At 46.1% G+C, this 22410-nt stretch overlaps 1 protein-coding gene across 1 annotated transcript in view; it reads left to right on the forward strand.

The window, feature by feature from the left end:
• The window catches only part of plcg2 (phospholipase C, gamma 2), a 117470-nt gene that overhangs the window by 8108 nt on the left and 86952 nt on the right, over positions 1–22410 (forward strand). The window contains exons 3-6 of the mRNA XM_084335016.1: positions 4331–4480; positions 16328–16421; positions 16753–16800; positions 18565–18649. Coding sequence (XP_084191142.1) covers positions 4331–4480; positions 16328–16421; positions 16753–16800; positions 18565–18649 — 377 coding nt within the window. The remainder of the gene's footprint in view (positions 1–4330; positions 4481–16327; positions 16422–16752; positions 16801–18564; positions 18650–22410) is intronic.

The raw sequence follows: 22410 nt of genomic DNA on the forward strand, positions 1-22410 counted from the left end.
TGCTGAGTTTGTTATTTGAACCGAAGAGAATGGACTCTGTTTTGCTCATGTGTAATGATAGTTTGTTATCAGCGAGCCATATGCAGATTTTGCCTAGTTCTTCCGAGTGTGACGGATCATATTGGTCTGCGTTGTGTTGATGTTAAATGTTAATGTCCCGAGGGGGAGTCGAACAGGGGCTCCCGCGCCGCGGGTGACGACACAGGCCGCTGCACTAAGAAGTGAATTCACTCCTAACTACCGTACCTATGCGTCTGTTAACCCTGTTATGAGGAAGTGAGTTTAACTTACCAGCCCGCAATGCCACAGTCACTCGTCAACACCCCTGTTTCCGTGACTGTGGACATACCCACGGGCTTCCCCGTTACACTCACCTCCATAAACTCACGCCCCTCAGGACATCTGGGTCACTGGGCACCACTGTGACGGATCATATTGGTCTGCGTTGTGTTGATGTTAAATGTTAATGTCCCGAGGGGGAGTCGAACAGGGGGCTCCCGCACCGCGGGCGACGACACAGGCCGCTGCACTAAGAAGTGAATTCACTCCTAACTACCGTACCTATGCATCTGTTAACCCTGTTATGAGGAAGTGAGTTTAACTTACCAGCCCGCAATGCCACAGTCACTCGTCAACACCCCTGTTTCCGTGACTGTGGACATAACCACGGGCTTCCCCGTTACACGAGCTGAGGGTTTTTTCAACCTGTAACTTGTTCTTGTCGGAGACCAGCAGGGCTGAGTCGTCCGCAAACAGGAAAAAGTTGCAGTCACAAGATGACGACATGTCATTTGCATAAATTAGGAACAGTAGCGGTCCTAGTATGCTTCCTTGTGGAACACCAGAGTATTTCATTTTGAAATGGAATGGAATAAAACAGTATTGAGGTCCTTAAAATGGAAAGGGAAGTTGAAGTACAGCAAAGCAAATTTGTACCTAATGCTGTGTTCGTTTATGGCTGGAGGTGGGAAGTATAGGAAGTGAGATGGGCGCTCATGCTAAACATTTTTGGCAGTTTTTTTCTTACACTTTGTCAAGATTGGGGGGGGGGGACACACACGCAGACACACAAAAAGGGGAATCTTAAAGTTGAGAGAGGGTGGGGGAAAACACAAGAATAAAATAAATAAAAATTGAAACGGTAGGAAATACCAGTATAAAATGGCAATTAACTGCCGCATGGCAATTAACTGCAGAGGCCAGTGATTGACAGCTGTCCCTCACAGAAAGACGAAATAGACAGCTGTCCCTCACAGAAAGACGAAATAAAGCCAAAGCACCTTAGAATAAACTAAAATAAAACCCACATAAACCGTGATCCATCACACACTTGAGTAAGTCTAGCTGAGGTAGCTGTTTAGCTTTTATTTATTTTATTTGTAATAGAATCTCAGGGCTTTCCCCAGGATTTTCAAACAAGATGGTGCTGAGTTGCAACTAGGGAGTGTTCTGGAGTGGGGCTGTGCCCCCTGTTCGGGAGGCAAAACTATTTGCAATAAAGAAATAATAATAATAATAATAACTAGGGATGCACCGAATATTCGGCCACCGAAACATATCGGCCGAAAATTGTTAAAAAAGGCCCTTTTGGCTTTCTTAAAGGGTTTTAGCACCGAAAAAATATCACAGAATGTCAAAGAACAGGGTTACGTTCGTAACCTAACGTGTTGTTGTGATGACGTAACCAAAACATGGCTACAGTCATAACATGCGCAACGTGTAATCTAACTAATGCCCAGTGAATCACGCTCAAAATTGAATTAACTTCTCTTATTACATGGCGTTTTCACATTCGCCGAAATGCTTGCTTGTGATTGGTCAATAGCCCCCGACAGCGGTGAATTATTTTTCGATAACCACTGGTGATTATTGTTTTTCGCAGCTGGAGTAATCAAGGCCCACTGACACACACACTGTTTCAGACACACCTGCCGGGCTGCCCGCGATAATAATAATCACTTTATTTGGGCTGACAGAGCCACAGAACAACTGCGATTTGTAAAATGAATTAGGTATATTGTTAGTAAGTTAGCCATGTAATAAGCGGGATAATGTATAGCTATACTCGGTCATCATCGCAAAATAATAGACCTTCACTGACGTTTAAAACACCTCGCCGAGGCGGCTCGGTATTTTAAACTCCGTGTCGGTCAATTATTTTGCGACAATGACCTCGTAGCTATACATTATCCCTTACTTAGACCACTATTCGTGATTCTGCCTAGAGCCAGGACTCGACAGTCACATACATAACGCTCCAGCTGTAGGGAGGGGCTGAGCACTACCCACACTTTACTAGGGTTGGGCATCGTTTGGATTTGAACGATTCCGGTTCCGATTCCGATTCTCCATATCGATTCCTGTTCTGAACGATTCTCGATTCCGATTCTTTGAGGTGCAGGTCACAGCTTATAACTAGGGTATTAATTAACAAAGTATAATTTTTTTTTTTTTTTTTTAAGAATCGAAATGCAGGTATGTTACTTCCGGTTCCAGAACCGGAAGTTAGGAACCGGTTCCTAATTAGAACCGCTTTTCGGTGCCCAACCCTACACTTTACAGAGCTTGGCAGCTCTTCAGTCCTTCGTTCTACAGCCTGTGATAACTCCTCTTGGGAGTCGCGCTGTTTCTATGTAAACTCTGCGAGCAACGTGTCCAATAAATGCGTCTTTAACATGCTTTATATCCTCGCCATTACTATATGCCCATCGCAGTTAAAAACCTTTTTAACTAACGTTAGCTGCTAACTAAGTTAAACTAGCTAACAACGCTAAGTTAAGATGTCATCCCCCGCAGTCACGGGAGATGTAGTAAATACAACAGTCCTTCCATGTAGGCTAGAACAGGGGTTCCCAAACTTTTCAGGCCGGGGCCCAGAAAATAAGGCGTCAGAGAGCCGCGGCCCAATGCACATCGTCTGGCTTTTTTTTTTTTTTTTGTGCCAGGCGACCGATTTTTTAAGCCAAATATCACTTCAATCCTATTAAGTTAGTTCAAGTTAGTTATTCATTTATATGTGCTATTTATGAGAGGGCTAACTTGTTGCAAAATAATAATGATAATAATAATAGCCTCATTAAAATACTATTGTTGCTTCGGTTGTTTTCAGCGTTTTATGTGCATAATCTGTTATTTAGTTTGAAATGTTCGTTGAAATAAGTAGATTTTTCGTTTTTGTTTATTTATTAAGTTAATATAAAACCATATAGTCACATTTTAGAATACAATAGAATAGAATTTTTGAATACAACTAGAAACACTGTCCTGGCCTGCTTCTAAGTTCAGTGGCCTGACAAAAAAAAATTAAATAAAAAAATAAAAAATAAAAAAAATAAAAAATAAAAAAAATGAAAAATAATTTTTTTTTTTTTTTTTTTTTTTTTTTAATCATCTCGCGGCCCATCCGTGGCTGCTCGCGGCCCACCTTTGGGTCGCGACCCCGACTTTGGGAACCACTGGGCTAGAACGCTGTGAATTATGACTCAGTAGCCACTACAGTAACATGGGCTAGATCCACAAAGAATGGATTGCACGGTGCTAGTTGCACCCTTACTTACAATTCATTATGAATTGAAAATGGGGGACCCTGATTTAAATAAGACGAAAGTCTTTCTCTGGTTTGCATCCCCTTAACAATTGTGTGTATTGAGCCGTACTGTATTGTACCCATTCTGCAATCTGTTAATACAATTTTCATTCAATCAATCACAGCACAGGATAAGCCATAATCATGTCTTTTGCCATAATCAAGTAGCTGAACAAAAACTAAATACATTATATATATTTATATTAATCATATTCGGCCTTTCGGCATTCGGTTTTCGGCCAACTGTTTTCTATTTTCGGTATTCGGTTTCGGCCAAGAATTTCCCATTCGGTGCATCCCTAATAATAACTTCGTTTTATACAGCGCCTTTCATGAAACCCAAGAGACATTTGCTGTGAATAAAAAAATAAGACAACATAATTTCAATAAAATAGCAAACACAATGGTTAGTTCCAAATTGATTTAAGTACAGTGTATAAGGTTGAACAATAGTTTAACGTTGAACATGAAAACACATGCACAAGCACACACACACACACACACACACACACACACACACACACACACACACACACACACACACGCACACACACACACACACCAATCATGAATATATGCATGTGTATATTTTTTTAAACCACATGGTGGTGCTACTAGGACTTGAGCTCACTCTGCCGTTGTACTTATTGTGAGTCTAAATGCCTAAAACGTTAGAGTAATGTTAAAGTACTCTGCTATTTTCCACCCGTGCGAGTTCCATCCTCGTCTCCTCCTCCGTTTCAGTCGACCTGTTTGAAATCAGAGAGATCCGGCCGGGGAGGAACTCCAAGGACTTTGAGCGCTTCAAAGAAGGGAAGGACAAACGTGACGAGAACACCTGCTTCACCATCTTCTACGGCTCCCAGTTCGTCCTCAGCACTTTGAGTCTTGGAGGTGAGACTATCTATATCTATCTATCTATCTATCTATCTATCTATCTATATCTATCTATCTATCTATCTATCTATCTATCTATCTATCTATCTATCTATCTATCTATCTATCTATCTATCTATCTATCTATCTATCTATCTATCTATCTATCTATCTATCTATCTATCTATCTATCGTTCTATCGTTCTATCTATCGTTCTATCATTCTATCTATCATTCTATCTGTTGTGAAGGGCCAGATTAAAGTTGAGAATCTGCCTTTATTGTTTTATATACTTTGTATATTATTTATATATACACGGTATATCCCTTTACCTGCGTCCAAACCATAGTAATATTTCGCTCTCCTTATTGGATAGCGCCCTAGGCTCCAGGCAGTCTCGCACTCAGACAGGTGCAATGGGCGAGTTTCAGGCATGTCAGAACATGCCCAGAGGCAGTGTATTGATACCAGACAAGAACTGAGGTTTGGTACTAGATTGTCACTTAAGTATATATGCTGGCGCAGGTGTGCCCAGCAGTAGTTCATTCAGTTCGTCTAAGTAGCTGTTCATTCAGTTCGTCTAAAGCAGCAGTGTGACAAGTTCGGTAACATTGAAGTGAGCAACCGTGCGTTTAGAACATGTGCGAATAGAATAGTAAAAGTGTCAGAGTTTAGTGAAGTAACGTCAAGTTCGACCTAGTTTAATGTGAAGTATAGTGCACAGGAGAACCGGCGTCGGCGATTGCAGAACCATTACTGGTTGGATTATATTGATTTGGGACGTGACCACCGGAGAAGAGCATCGTTGATTTCCACTAGGGATGCCCCGATCGATCGGCCACCGATCGTTATCGGCCGATACTCAGTATAAATATGCAATCTGTGAATTCCGATAATTAGTCATATTCGCCGATAGCGGAAACCGATCAAGCGAAGCTCTCACTCGCTGTCTGTCTCAGACACACACGACCTGCAAACTGCCGCTGCTCCTCCTCCCTAGCCCCGCCCGCCCCCGTGTAGAGTTTGTAAACAAAGAGGTGCGGCTCCTCTGCTCGAGTCTGTAGTGCACTGCATTCGACCTGCGCTAACGTTAGCTACCTAGCTATCGTTACTGTTTAAACAAAATTACCCAGTCAACTATTCACGTTTAGTAGGCATTGTCTAACGGTATTTAGCCGGCTAGCTACCGATAGCTCCTGATATCAACAAATGATCCAGAAAGTCTAGTAGTTCATGTTCATACCTCAGTTAGCTTGCGTTAGCTGACGTTCGTTTACTGTTCAAAACGAAATGTCCCATTGAACTAAAGTTCTGTCTTAACGTCATCTAGCCGGCTAGCAGTAGCTACAGATAGCTCTTGATATCAATGTCTTATAACATTGATTTAATGCGTATTCGAGCTGAGGGCTTGCTGAATGTGAAACGACCAAAGCACTTAACGTTACCAATGGGGTCCCGCTGCAGCGCCGGAGAATCCTTTTGAGCTGGGCTACTAGAGTACACACAGACAGTGGAGCTGTTTGCAGATAGTGAGCATTTGACTTGTTGCGTGGTGGCGATGTCTCACAGTCGCAGATAATACAAGTACAAGTCTAATTATATAATATATATATTTTATAAAAAAAAAAAAAAAATTTATATAAAATAATTTTTAATTTCTTTTTAATCAAAAACAATCGGTATCGGATCGGTATCGGCCGATATGGATCACGACGATCGGTGATCGGTATCGGTGGCAAAAAACGTGATCGGGGCATCCCTAATTTCCACTATCGTTTGGGATTCAACCTCGTGAGGATTACAACTCGGGCCTGCCTCGTGGACGGGGCTGGCTAGCTGTCATCAATGCTGTCGGGCATTTGGATTACAATTATTGCTTTGGCTGCTGATCAAGGGAGTTTACAAGAACCGACTCCTGTACCTGGAGTCTCTTTATTCCTCATTGAATCAGACGGAGTACCCGAACATTCCTCTACCCTCCAGGCCTTACACCCCAGAGGGAACCCATTGTCTCCAGTCGGTACCCGTGTTGCCCTATATAATTGCTACTATACAACAGGTGGCGTCAGCTTAGACCCATCGTAGGATTCCTGCTATTCTTAGTGACTTATGCTCTTGACTGACTTTACGTATATTCTTCGCCATACAAGCGCGACCCTAATTCTCATTCTGTAACCTAACGTTGCCTAATAATAATAAATTACCCTCCAATAGTATTTCTGTGTCAATGCCGTGTTCTTGTGGGTGTTCACCATCTATATTTGATGTACTGTCTGGCCAGTAATTAAAGTACATAACTAGCAGTGGTTTAATCTATCACAATCTTTAATACAGTCAGGGTTTTGTAACCCCTCAGTTACAATTGGTCCTTCGAGCCGGAGGGTATCAGTGTAATATTTAATATAATATTAATATTAACATGGCCAGCGGTGAACACTCTCCAAGCGGCTCCCCCAAGCTAGAACGCCCGCAGCGCAAACGTCAGCCACCTCCATATCTGGAGGAATTCGCTTTCGTTCTACCCCCTAGCTTATCTAAACGGACGTTAAATACGAATAAAACGGATAGTTTAAGCATGCCCACTCCTATCGACTTGGCGGCCCCGCCAGTAGAGACCCCAGAGGGTTCAAACAAAACTGACTTAGCTCACGGGGGGACCAAGCGGGACATGACGTGACTATACCTCCAGACAGCGTCACCGGGATAGACCCCGGAGCGCTCCAGGATAAAGAAAGCGCTCCAGGGATAGACCCCGGTGCACAACCAACCCAAGAGCGCGTACCCGAGACAGCCCTCGGCGCGCAACCACGAGAAGAGAACCGCGCCCAGGAGATAGACCTCGGAGCGCGCCAGGAGAACAGGTCTCCACCAAGCCCTGTCAACGCCCGATCACCTCCATCTGTGTCATCCCCCAGCGAGGCTGACCAGAGACTGGCGCAAGCCTTAATCGCCACGCTGACAGCTTCAACCGAAAGAGACCGACTCCAGGGTGAGCGCGACCAACTCCAAGCACAAGCCCTTAGTGAGCGCGAACACTCTGCAGCGGAACGAGAGCGCCTCCAGGGTGAGCGCGACCAACTCCAAGCACAAGCCCTTAGTGAGCGCGAACACTCTGCAGCGGAACGAGAGCGCCTCCAGGCGCAATCGCTTAGTGAGCGCGAACACTCTGCAGCGGAACGAGAGCGTTTCCACGCGCAACTCCAAGCACAAGCCCTTAGTGAGCGCGAACACTCTGCAGTGGAACGAGAACGCCTCCGACTAGAAGAGAGTCGCCTCCAGGCTGACGCAGCGATGACCATCAGACTGGAAGAGAGGCGCCTCCAGGCTGAAGAAACCATTCAGCGAGACCGTACCAACGCGCAATGCGATGCACAGCGCGACGCCGCCAATGCACAGCGCGAAGCGGAGCGGGACCGCCTGCAGGCGCAGATGATAGAACAATTGATCCAGAGGGCTACCCCCCACTCCTCCACGCGGAGCTCCCGGAGATCATCACGACACGGGTCGAGGGCACCTTCCCCTCCCCGACACATCTACACGGGACCCAGCCAGCAGGAAGAACCTGCCTACGTCGCCGAGCCCCCTCCGCAACCAGTCTACACGGGACCCAGCCAGCAGGAGGAACCTGTCTACGTCTCCGAGCCCCCTCCCCGACCGGTCCATACGAAACCCAGCCAACGGGAAGAACCGGCCTACGTCGCCGAGAGACTAACTAGAAGACTCCAAGACCTAGCGGAGGAAGAGGAGGGATATCAAGCCCACCAGCACGAACCTACTTTGGACCAGGAGGCCCAGTACAGCCCCGACCCCAGCCCCGAGCCACTGCGTTACGAACCCCCGACCCAAACCAAGGTTGAGTTTAATACACAGTCGGCACCGAGGAGCAGCACCTGGGGGCCCGGCCTCTGGTACCCACCCAGCACTAACCCACTACCCCACGTACGGGGAGACTCGCCCAGGAGGCCTCTCCCCCTACGCTCATCGGTGTCCCAGCCATCCATGGCGTCTTACCTTGGCACACCGACGTTCCCAGACTTTACGCGCGAGGACAGAGCACAGTACACGGAATTACGCATGTGTTTGGAGACTATGATGTCCGATGTCCCCGACGAGTCGTACAAATATGCCATCCTCCTCAAGCATCTCAAGGTGCCCAGAGCGCATAACATAGCGCTGGCATATTCCAACTCAAGCACCCCATACTCCGCGGCTCTGGTGGCCCTGGACCAGCGTTATGGACGCATATGGGATTACGTGATCCAAGAAATACGAGATATCGACCGCCTCCCCCCAGCCAAAGACAATAGAGCACTGGATGACCTCTCTATCAAGGTACAATCCCTCGTGGGGATGATGGGGTCCCAAAAGGAGAAGGGGAGACATGAACTGTATGCAAATTCTAACGTGGAGCGGATACTGGAGAAGCTCCCTCCAGCCCGTCAAGAGCGTTTTCGGCGGCAGAGAGACCACAGTGACCCCAACGGCCCAGAACCATCCCTCCTAGACCTAGCTGATTTCCTCGCCAGGGAGGTCAGCAGTCTACGACTGGACACATTCGTGTGGAGTGACTCTAGCCCTAGAGATGGACCGCGGAGGTTCAATGACAACCGCCGGTCCGTGACAGTTATGCACCAAGCCGAGGTTGAGCCACGGCAGACGAGCCACAACACCCACGTCAAGGAGAAGTGGAAGGCTGTCTGTCAGTACTGTGAAAATGAACATTGGCTGTCTCAATGTGACACCTTCAAGAGGCTGACCGCTGACGAGGTGAGTCAGTGGATCAAAGCGAACCGCCGCTGCTTCCGTTGCGCGCGCAGCCATATGGCAGCTGAGTGCCGCCTAAAGAAAAGATGCAGCAAGTGCGACGGCGCCCACCTGGAGGTCCTGCACGACAGCAACAAGCGTCCGCCAGGAAACCAAAGTGGGCCCGTCACGGTGATGTATCAGGCCGAGGCGGTGTCACCACAAACCAGTCCTGGACCCCCCCCCTGGTGTCCTTACTGCTACAGCAGACACTGGGAGTCACGGTGCTACTCGGACTACCGCGAGTCGGCTCCACTACAGAAGATCCATAGGCCCCCCCCCCTGGTGTACTTACTGCCGCAGCGGACACTCCATGTCACGGTGTGAAGCCTACCAGAAACTGACCCCCGCCGAAATGGATCAGTGGAGTAGGACGAACACACAGGACCATGCTCGCTGCGATACACTGCGCGAGGCCCACAAGAAAAGACTAGCCCGACAAGGCAACCCACCAACAGGAGTGCTCCACATAGACCAGCATAGCGGGAGCCCCCGAGTGCTCATCGAGTGCTCCTGAGTTACGAGGACAAGGTCCTGGACACTTACGCCGTCCTAGACGATGGGTCTGAAAAGACTCTCCTCCTCGCTTCCGCCGCAGCCCAGTTGGGCCTGCGGGGTGCCAAAGAAACAATGACAATCCGTACCATTAGAAGAGACCGGAAGACCATAAAGGGTGAAAATGTCTCCTTCACGATAGCAGCGGTCGAGCAGCCCGAGAAGCAGTATAGCATCACTAACGCCTTCACCAGCCACGACATAGGCCTGTCAAGCTACAACTACCCCATCCCACAGCTGATGGCGAAGTACGTGCACCTACGTCAACTACCTATACCGCTCATCGACGGCGCCACACCGACCCTGCTCATAGGCTCCGACCACGCGGACCTCATTCTCCCAATTGAGGCGGCCCACATCGGACCCAAAGGATGCCCAGTCGCGGTTCAGACCCGACTGGGGTGGACGCTCCAGGGCCCCCTCTACGGACTTGACAGTCAACCCACGTCTACACGCTGCCTGCACACAAAGGTGAGCGACACCGGCCACTCTCTCGTACAGCCCGTTGAGAGGCTATTGACATTAGACGAGAGGCCTGTGAGAGAACCGTGGGCCCAAGAAGAGGGAGTTCCGAACTCCACCCCCCTCAGCTGCGCTCCAAGCGACGTAGCTGACCTCGAACCCAGCACCCCAAGCGACTTCTTGATGGGGCGGCCGGAACCGGCCCCTCCTCAGATGGGGTACAGACCGAACAAGAGGAACAGACGGAGGATGTGGAGACACAGCCAAGCACAGATCAACCAGTCTCAGGCCCGCTTCCTCCTAAGCTCCCTACCATCCTGTCCAGCCCGTCAGAAGCGGGTCAAGGACAGGGACAACTTAAAAGTGGACACAGTCGTTATGATCATAGACCAGTCACTACCCCGAGCTATGTGGCCGGCCGGCCGCGTAAGCAAAGTGATCACTGGTGCCGACGGAAAGGTCAGAGCGGCAGAAGTTATTGTCCAGGGGCGGACCTACACCCGACCCGTGGCGAGGCTGATAGAGTTGCCGAGGCTCCCTGACTCCCCTGATGACGATCATGACCCACTGACTTTGTAGATTGCCCTACTCCCCACAACAGACATTGAGCAGTTGACTGGACTATTAATCTGTCTCCCTTAACTAATTAGGTGCGGACTAATTAGGAGGCGGCTGTTGTGAAGGGCCAGATTAAAGTTGAGAATCTGCCTTTATTGTTTTATATACTTTGTATATTATTTATATATACACGGTATATCCCTTTACCTGCGTCCAAACCATAGTAATATTTCGCTCTCCTTATTGGATAGCGCCCTAGGCTCCAGGCAGTCTCGCACTCAGACAGGTGCAATGGGCGAGTTTCAGGCATGTCAGAACATGCCCAGAGGCAGTGTATTGATACCAGACAAGAACTGAGGTTTGATACTAGATTGTCACTTAAGTATATATGCTGGCGCAGGTGTGCCCAGCAGTAGTTCATTCAGTTCGTCTAAGTAGCTGTTCATTCAGTTCGTCTAAAGCAGCAGTGTGACAAGTTCGGTAACATTGAAGTGAGCAACCGTGCGTTTAGAACATGTGCGAATAGAATAGTAAAAGTGTCAGAGTTTAGTGAAGTAACGTCAAGTTCGACCTAGTTTAATGTGAAGTATAGTGCACAGGAGAACCGGCGTCGGCGATTGCAGAACCATTACTGGTTGGATTATATTGATTTGGGACGTGACCACCGGAGAAGAGCATCGTTGATTTCCACTATCGTTTGGGATTCAACCTCGTGAGGATTACAACTCGGGCCTGCCTCGTGGACGGGGCTGGCTAGCTGTCATCAATGCTGTCGGGCATTTGGATTACAATTATTGCTTTGGCTGCTGATCAAGGGAGTTTACAAGAACCGACTCCTGTACCTGGAGTCTCTTTATTCCTCATTGAATCAGACGGAGTACCCGAACATTCCTCTACCCTCCAGGCCTTACACCCCGGAGGGAACCCATTGTCTCCAGTCGGTACCCGTGTTGCCCTATATAATTGCTACTATACAACAGGTGGCGTCAGCTTAGACCCATCGTAGGATTCCTGCTATTCTTAGTGACTTATGCTCTTGACTGACTTTACGTATATTCTTCGCCATACAAGCGCGACCCTAATTCTCATTCTGTAACCTAACGTTGCCTAATAATAATAAATTACCCTCCAATAGTATTTCTGTGTCAATGCCGTGTTCTTGTGGGTGTTCACCATCTATATTTGATGTACTGTCTGGCCAGTAATTAAAGTACATAACTAGCAGTGGTTTAATCTATCACAATCTTTACTACAGTCAGGGTTTTGTAACCCCTCAGTTACACTATCATTCTATCTATCATTCTATCTATCGTTCTATCTCAAGTTTCAAGTTTCAAGTCTCTTTAATAGTTGTCATACAGAAGTACAGAATACTTTTATACAAAATGCTTCTTACTGTTACGCTCCAGAGACTGTGCTAGACAAGATAAGTATGAAATAAAATAGTATAGCATGTAAAATAGAAGTAAAAATAGAGGTCACAGTGTTCAGTATAGACATATGTACAATGTTCGATGCAGAATAGAAGTAACTGAGTTACCATACAATATACAATATACTATGCAATGTACTAATATACAATACTATATAGTGCAAAGCAGAAATGGGATGAGGTACAATTTAGGTACAATTTACAGTAAGGTGTACGAGTTGTAGTGCAAATCCTTTACCAATAAATATAAAGTGTGTTTAGGTGATCTAAAGTGTGGAGAGTTGGTGCTGCAGTGTGTTGTTTGTTTAAAGTGAGTGTGTGCGTGTGGATGTGTGTGCTGTGTGCATTTGATGGTTGTTGCATAGTGTTTATTGTTTGTTGAGCAGCCTGATGGCCTGGGGATAGAAGCTTCTTCTGAGTCTTTCTGTGCTCGCCTTGAGACTCCGGTATCGCTTGCCCGACCGCAGCAGTTCAAAGAGGCAGTTGTTTGGGTGGCTGGAGTCCTTGATGATTCTCTTAGCCTTACCCCTGCACCGCTTGTTGTAAATGTTCTGGAGGGTGGGAAGCCCCCCTCCAATTGTGCGTTCGGCTGAACGTGTCACTCTCTGTAGTCTGCTTTGGTTTTGTGCAGTGCTATTCCCAAACCAGGAGGTGATGTTGCCAGTCAGGATGCTCTCTATTGTACATGAGTAGAAGTTCTTAAGGATCTTCTGACTGACTTGGAACTTCCTTAGGCGCCTGAGGAAGTAGAGGCGTTGTCGTGCCTTTTTCACAACACTGTCAATGTGTGTGGTCCATGTCAAGTTCTCGGATATGTGGGCTCCGAGGTACTTAAAACTGTTCACTCTCTCAACCGGTGCCCCGTCGATGCTGAGGGGGCTGTAGTCCCTGACCCCCGACCTCCTAAAGTCCACAATCATCTCCTTTGTTTTGTTGACGTTCAGGGAGAAGCTGTTCTCCTGGCACCATCCCGCCAGGACCTTGACCTCTTCCAGGTAGGCCCTCTCGTCGTTTGCAGAGATCAGGCCCACCACTACTGTGTCGTCAGCAAATTTGATGATTGTGTTGTTACTCCGCTGAGCCACACAGTCATGTGTGTACAGGGAGTAGAGGAGGGGACTCAGAACACAGCCCTGGGGGGCCCCTATGTTGAGGGTGATGGATGAGGAGGTGCAGTTGCCTGCTCTCACCACCTGGGGTCTGCCTATCGTTCTATCTATCGTTCTATCTATCGTTCTATTCACGTTCTATCTATCGTTCTATCGACCGTTCTAGCTATCGTTCTATCTACTGTTCTAGCTATTGTTCTATCTACTAGATATAGTTCTCTAGATATAGTACTTGACCTGTCTGAGGTATTTTGTATCCTATTATTTCATTTATTATCTCTCCTATCCCTTCCCAATAGTTTCTTATTTTCTGACATTCCCAGAATATGTGTGTGGTTTGCTACTTCTTGCCCACATTTTCTCCAACAGGGTTTCTGTGTTGGCGTATAATTGCCCTTTATTGCGGCCGGGTAGCGCAGCGGACTAAGCGTCTGTCTACCACCACAGAGACAGTGGGATCGAATCCAGCTGTGGTGCTTCCGGGTTGGCCGACCGTCCATACTAACACAATTGGCAGTGTTAGCGGGTGGGAAACCCGGCGAGGGTGGGTCCTGGTCGTTGTAAACAGCGACTCCTACAGTTCGGTCGGGGCGCCTGCAAAGCAAGGGAAGGATCTAGGAGAGGTAGTGTAACCTTCCACACGTTACACTCTCCCAGTGAGAGTCCGCGCTGCCAGGTGAAAAGAAGCGGTGGGCTGGGTACACATGTGTCGGAGGAAGCATGTGATAGTCTCCGCCCTCCCGGACTGACGGTAGGGGGTAGAGTGTGCAACGACCAGGAAGGGGATTGGGAATTGGCATAACAACTAACATTGGGATGGGAGAAATTTGATTTTTTTTTTTTTTTTTAAAGATTAAAAAATTTAAAAAATTTTATTTAGAGAAATAATTGCCCTTTATTTCTGGCGTTATAAAGAATCTAATTATGTTTTTCCACCCAAACTCCCTCCATATCTTTGATCCTGTGGTTGAGTGTTGTACTTTACATGTGTTATACCATTCTTCCTCTGTTATCTCCATTTCTTTTTTTTTATCCACTTTTTCTCCTTATTTTTCAATTTTTTCTCCCATCCCAATTTCGCCTCGCCAATTCTCCCTTCAATTCTCCCCTCCCCTGTCTCGAACGTTGCTAGACTATGCCTCCCACTGGTCGGCGGCAGTGAGGACCAAGCCTTGCATCACGTGTCCCCTCCAGTACACGAGGAGGCAGCTGTCGCATCTTTTCACCTGTACAGCGCGATCTCTCAGTGGCGAGGAGTAACGCGTGGGAGGCTCACGCTGCCCCCGTTACTTCCTGATTCTGCTGTACAGGCGCACCAACCAACCTGTAGGAGTCGCTGTCCACAACGTCCAATCCCCACCCACCAGCTTTCCCACCCCTAACACTGCCAATTGTGTTAGTATGAACGACCAGCCAAGCTGGTAGCAACGCCGAGAGCTGGGCTCGAACCCAGCATCTCCTGCGTTGGTGGCGAGCGCCTTGCCCACTGCGCCACTTAGCCGCCCCTGTTATCTCCATTTCTAATTCCTTCTCCCACTTTTCTTTTATATACATGGTTGTAATGTCCTTGCTGTCCATTATTGCCTGATATATTGCTGATATAACCCTACCCTTCCTCCCTTCATATGCTTTTACCATTATCCTAATTATCCCATTCTGATCTTTGTCTTTGTCTCTGTCTTGTTTTATTTCTTTGTTGTGGTAATCTCTAATCTGTAAATATCTAAAGTGGTCTCTATTCTCTAGTCCGAATCTTTCTTTCAATTTTTGTAGAGTCTGCATCTCCCCTTCTTCTATCACTGTACATATTGCTGTTATACCCCCCCGTTCCCATCTTTTGAATCCATGGTCTTCTATCCCTGGTTTGAATTTGTTGTCATGTGTTATCCATCTCAGTATCTTAGATTATTTTAGTTTATATTTCTTTACTATTGTGTTCCATATATTTAAAGTTTATTTGGTAATTGGGTCTAATAGTTGTTCCTGTCTTCTGAACAGTTCCCTATCCCCTATTGGTGCCTGCACTTTGTATCCCTCTCCTTTTGTTTAAATGTCTTTCCATTTAGCTTCATAATTCACATTGCACCAGCATGCCACTGCTCTAAGATGTGCTGCATAATAAAATAGTCATTTAAACTGGGTACTGCCATTCCTCCCTTCTCCTTTGGTAGTTGTAGAGTCACATATCTGATCCTTGGCCTTCCCCCCCCCCCAAATGAATCTTGATATCAGTCTGTCCCATTATCTGAATTGGTTTTGTGGTATTAATATGGGTAAAGATTGATATAGGTATAATAACCTTGATAATATGTTCATCTTGATGATTTCGATCATTGAGCTGAAGTCTAGGGACATTACTGTCCATCTTTCTAGGTCTCTCTTAATGTTCTGATTAATCTGTGTATAGTTTGCATCATATAATCCCTCCACCCCTCTCGTAATGTTCACCCCTAGGTACTTGATCCTGTCCATGTCCCATCTAATGTACTTTTCTTTGATCTCTATTGTCTATGTAATTCAGTGCTAAAGTCTGTGTCTTCATCACGTTAAGTCTATACCCTGAATAATATCCATATTCTTTCAGTAAATCCTCCATCAGTATCGGGAAACTTGTGTCTGGTTGTCTCATATATACTATCATATATTACTATATTACTATCTACTACTAGCCTATACTGTAATGCTATGCTATATTATCTTGTTATGCTAAACTGCAATACTATACTAAACTGTGCTATACTGTCTATTTATCTTTTCTTTGTACAACTTTTTTAAGTGAAATATATTAGTAGAACTCTTTACATCATTCTGCAAAGAGTTCCATAGTTTGATACCTATACTGTATAACTGAGGTGCACCTTTGTTTTAAGGTGGTTCTTATAGTACATGAGTGCACATACACCTGGCTCGACCCACTGTAAAATAGAGCTGTGGTGACTTTTCAGCCGACTCAGTGGACGATGCCGACAAGTGGCTGAAGGGCCTGGAGCTGTTGAGACAGGAGACACTGGTGGCCCCTACTCCTCATATCATAGAGAGGTACACACACGCACGCGCACACACACACACACACACACACACACACACACACACACACACACACACACACACACACACACACCTACACACCTACACACACACACACACACACACACACACACACACACACACACACACACACACACACACACACATACATATATACACACACACACGCACATACATACATATACATACATGCATACATACATATACATACATGCATACATACATAAATACATACACACAGACACACACAGACACTTGATAACCAGTCACATATTCATTGATATGTGAGCGTCATTACACTATTTCATTCTCCCGCTTGCAGTTGGTTGAGGAAACAGATGTACTCCATCAATCAGACCAAGAAGAACAGGTACAGTATTATTACACTTTAATAATACTCGTTTATATATTTGTTTATTCATTTATTCATGTATTTATATATTTTTGTATCTATGATTCTTTTTTACGTAGAAGGCTGCGTTCACACTACAAGCCTTAGTGCTCAATTCTGATTTATTGCTCAGATCAGATTATCTTTTAAATGTGGCCAATATCAGATGCCAGTGTGAACTGGTCACACTCCTGAACTGACCCACAGCGCAAACGAACAATAATGATGATGGATGTAAACAATTATGACAAAAGTAAATCGTTGCATGAAAGTCACATGATCAGATTCCATGTGAATTGTGCTCTGAGCAATGGTGGACTTTCAGGAAGTGAAAAAGCAAATAAGCGCTTCCAATTGGTGGTAAGAACAGCAGAGGTGGGTGCAAGCGGTGTGACTTAATTGGCAGAATCGACTGTCAACAAAAATTCACTCAATTTGTGTCCCGTCAATCTGGTCCACATGTTCAAACTTTGAACAGAACACTAAAACCCAGCCTACTTCTTTACTCCTGTAAACTTTCGTCTTGTTTACATAGGGGTCCTCCATTTTCAATCCATCAAAACATTTATAGACATACAAATATACAGTACTATAAGCGAGAGAACATCATAAAAATAGAAAACCTTTCTTTTTAACAAAATATCGGTATCGCCCGATTGTGTTATTTCAACAATCGGTATCGGTCGAGAATTTTCATATCGGTGCATCTCTAATAATAATACTAACTGTTTACTCTGGTCCGGACAGTTCAGTCAGTATTTGCGAACAAACAGCATTTTCTCCTAAAGCTAGAAATCAGAGAGAGAATCCAATTGGACATGTAACTGAGATGTAAAATCTTGAGCTGCTCGGTAGACAATGAACGAGGCTCTGATTTTACAAGACCATTAAATATTTGTGTGAACTGTTACACCCAAAGTTTTAAATTCTGGTTCAGGCCCTCGAGCAACACTAGGATTTAGGCCCATTTGGGTGTGTAAGAGCTCACATTTGTTTGTAAGAGCTCATATTTTGGTGTAAGAGCTCACATTTGGGTGTAAGAGCTTCAACGTTAATTTAGAGTCCCATTCATCGCTCTTCTCATCCTGATTTCTAGCTTTAGGAGAGAGTGGTGTGTGCTCAGAAATACTGACTGAACTGTCCTGGGGCAACAGGAAGAACATAGCCTATGTGAATTCTTAAAATTGGTTCTTCTTCTAAAAAAACAACAATAAAATCACAAAACATATTTTTACTCATTATTACTCATCATTATAGGATCAATAGGGGCCATTGTTTTTTGGCTAAATTAAAAATGTCTTATTATATCTCGACAGTAATTGATTGTACTCAAATAAATAAGACATTTGTTAAGTTCCGGTAAGGGGCAGGAGCTAAAACAACAGCATCCAATCAAATGAATTACCAAGTCAAATGATTGGAACGAGCAAGCTCTCTATCAAACTCTCTAGTTATACATGCGGTACACAAAGGCCTGCTGTGAACACATAGCTGCCTGCTAGATACCTAACATAGATGGCTTTGGAGGCATCCTGATGCGTTCTGATTGGGAAGGGCGTTGTGAAATTCGGTTTAAGGATTTGAAAATATTTCCAAGTTCTGCCCAAAATCAATGGCCAATATTGCTCCTTTAACTGTGGCCTTGGCTTATGTTTGTGTGTTTATGTGTGTATTTGTTTGTATTTGTCTCCTGTGTTTTTAAAGCTCTGTATAAATACAGTTGACTTGACTCCTCCCCTCCAGGATCACACTTAAGGAGCTGAGGTCTCTGCTGCCTCAACTCAACTGCAAGGCTCCCAGCTCTCGCTTCCTCAAGGAGAGGTTCTCGGTACACATTCTCTTTTCTCTTCGTCTCGCGTGGTCGCCATGGTTACAGAATGTTTTGAACAACACAAGATATTCCTTTGGTGAAATTCCGGTGTCATAGCAGATTCTCCGTTTATCAAACGGTTTGGTTTGTTATAAATGTCAGAGATGTAGTTATCATACTGCATACTTATTATGGACTTTCATATGAACATTATTTCAACATGTCCAAGCATCCTGAATCATAGCCACGTTAATAACGTTTGTAATAAACCAAACCGTTTGTAAATCGGTTGAAAATTTAGCAAGCTATGGTTATTTCAATAGTACATGCACCATAGACATTCATGTTATGAGTGGACATGCTGCCTGTGACAAGATGGCCACCGGTGAACTACGCTGGAGACTCCGCCTTGCACCATATAGTTATATATATCTATGGTTAATAGAAATGGATCCAGTTCTTTTGAAGGTATCTGGCTCAAAACGAGCTAATCATAAATCATCATGGTTAATAATAGATTGAACATAGTGTAACGTTGCTACAAGTTTTCAAGTTTCTTTAATAGTTGTCATACAGAAGTACAGAATACTTTCATACAAAATGCTTCTTACTGTTACGCTCCAGAGACTGTGCTAGACAAGATAGTATCAAATAACATAGTATAGCATGTAATTTAGAAGAAGAAAATGAGGTCACAGTGTTCGGTATAGACATATGTACAATGTTCTGAGTTACCATATAATATACAATACTATGCAGTGTACTAATGTACAGTACTATATAGTGCAAAGCAGAAATGGGATGAGGTACAATTTAGGTACAATTTACAGTAAGGTGTACGAGTTGTAGTGCAATCCTTCATCAATAAATATAAAGTGTGGGGAGTGGGTGCTACAGTGTGTTTGTTTAAAGTGGGTGTGTGCTATAAAGTGTGTGGAGTGGGTGCTACAGTGTGTTTGTTTAAAGTGAGTGTGTGCGTGTGGATGTGTGTGCTATGTGCATTTGGTGGTTGTTGTGTAGTGTTCATTGTTCGTTTAGCAGCCTGATGGCCTGGGGATAGAAGCTTCTTCTGAGTCTTTCTGTGCTCGCCTTGAGACTCCGGTATCGCTTGCCTGACCGCAGCAGTTCAAAGAGGCAGTTGTTCGGGTGACTGGAGTCTTTAATGATTCTCTTAGCCTTGCCCTTGCAACGCTTGTTGTAAATGTTCTGGAGGGTGGGGAGCCCCCCTCCAATTGTGCGTTCGGCTGAACGTGTCACTCTTTGTAGTCTGCTTCGGTCTTGTGCAGTGCTATTCCCAAACCAGGAGGTGATGTTGCCAGTCAAGATGCTCTCTATTGTACATGAGTAGAAGTTCTTAAGGATCTTCTGACTGACTTGGAACTTCCTTAGGCGCCTGAGGAAGTAGAGGCGTTGTCGTGCCTTCTTCACAACACTGTCAATGTGTGTGGTCCATGTCAAGTCCTCGGATATGTAGGCTCCGAGGTACTTAAAGCTGTTGACTCTCTCAACCGGTGCCCCGTCGATGCTGAGGGGGCTGTAGTCCTTGACCCCCGACCTCCTGAAGTCCACAATCATCTCCTTTGTTTTGCTGACGTTCAGGGAGAGGCTGTTTTCCTGGCACCATCCCGCCAGGACCTTGACCTCTTCCAGGTAGGCCCTCTCGTCGTTGGCAGAGATCAGGCCCACCACCACTGTGTCGTCAGCAAATTTGATGATTGTATTGCTACTCCGCTGAGCCACACAGTCGTGTGTGTACAGGGAGTAGAGGAGGGGACTCAGAACACAGCCCTGGGGGGCCCCTATGTTGAGGGTGATGGATGAGGAGGTGCAGTTGCCTGCTCTCACCACCTGGGGTCTGCCAGTCAGGAAGTCCAAGACCCACTGGCAGAGGTCATAGTTCAAGCCCAGGTCCCTGAGCTTGGCTATGAGTATGGAGGGGACTATGGTATTGAATGCCGAGCTGTAGTCGATGAATAGCATTCTCACATAGTTCCCCTGCCTCTTGTCCAGGTGTGATGCTGCTGTGTGCAGCACATGGGCTATGGCGTCCTCCGTGGACCTGTTGGGGCGGTATGCAAATTGCAGGGGGTCCATATTGATGGGGAGGGAGGAGCAGATGTAGCCCTTTACTAGCTTCTCAAAGCACTTCATGGCTATGGAGGTGAGAGCTACAGGGCGGTAGTCGTTGAGGCAAGCAGGCTTGGATTTTTTGGGTACAGGGATAATAGTGGACTTCTTCAGGCAGGTGGGGATGACAGCCTGTTCTAAGGACAGGTTAAATATGTCAGTGAATACTGGGGCCAGTTGGTCGGCACAGACTTTTAGGACGCGGCCGGGGATGCCGTCCGGACCTGCTGCCTTCCTGATATTCACTTTTTTAAAGGTCCGCCTCACCTCATGCTCTGTTACCCTGAACACTGCGTCTCCATCAGCAGCCGACCCCCCCCCCCCCCCCCCCCCCATTGCCGTGGCTTGTGGGCTGGTGTTGTTATTACCAGCATCAAACCTCGCATAGAAGGTATTGAGGTCATTTGCTAAGGAGATGTCACTGTTCAGTTTGAGGGAGGCGCCTTTGTAGTCTGTCATCGTTTTGAGCCCCTGCCACATAGCTCTAGAGTCAGCCTGTTCAAACTGGAGTTCAATTTTATCCTTGTAGCGTCGTTTGGCCTCTGTCACTGTCCTCCTTACGTTGTATCGCGCCACCTTGTGGTCATTCATGTTGCCTGCCACTAGGCCGTCGTTGTATGCTTTGGTGCGCGCTCTCAGAGCTTCACGGACGGATTTGTCTACCCAGGGTTTTTGATTTGGGTAAACTCTCATTTTGGTAGTGGGGATTGTTTCTTCCACCATAGTACGAACATAGTCCAGCACTGTCTCCGTGTAGACATGTAGATGTAGCACGTTATTCACGACTCTCGAGGCAGGTGTTATAGTTCTCACTTTGCTTCTTTATTCAATCATCAGTTACAGGTTGCAGTATAAGTGACTCATTGCTACAACTTCCCATGCCCCAAGAGAGTGCACCCTGGGTGCCACACCATCTTATACCTTCCCCAGGTCAGCCCCTGCCCCCTCGACTCTGTCAACCCCGACCGACAGAGAGACGCCCTTCCCAACAAAGTCGTCTTGCTTCCCACCCGACACAATGCTATGCCAGCAGCTAGCTACGTGACGCTGCCGGTGGCTACACCTAAACACCGGGGGCGACGCTACGCTAACTGCTAGCCCCACCACAAAACCCGCTAAACACAGTACTTAAACTCCTCATACAGTACACAGACCCACCCAGTACCCAGACCCACACAGTACACCATACACAGTACAGGCCAGTACCCACTACCCAGACCCACACAGTACACCGTACACAGTACCCAGCAGAGAGTTCCCTTTACTCATGGCTCTGTACGTGGCAGAGAGTTCCAATCGACCATGGCTCTGTCAACCCGCGGCTCACGCGGCCAATAGCGTCGCCGCCAGCCCCGGAATGGCGGGGTGCAGAGTGACAGCTCGGCTGACCAACAGACCCAAATCCCAGGGTCGCTAGATTGAAAAGTATCCGCCCGATGTGTACAAGTGATGGCTTATTTTGAAGGAACCTGTACTTTCATATCATGTAAACAAAAATTAAGATCCCTCAATAAGACCTCAAGTCTGTGCTGAGTCACATATATACAGTATGTGTATTGTCCCAAAGACAATGATGGAAATACGTCCTAGACTTTATCATGTTATCCTTGACACTGAATGCAAGTTGTTTTTTAGGACTTGTGCTTTTGTTA

This window comes from Notolepis coatsorum, assembly GCF_963971535.1.
Source record: "Notolepis coatsorum genome assembly, chromosome: 18".
Classification (NCBI taxonomy): Eukaryota; Metazoa; Chordata; class Actinopteri; order Aulopiformes; family Paralepididae; genus Notolepis; species Notolepis coatsorum.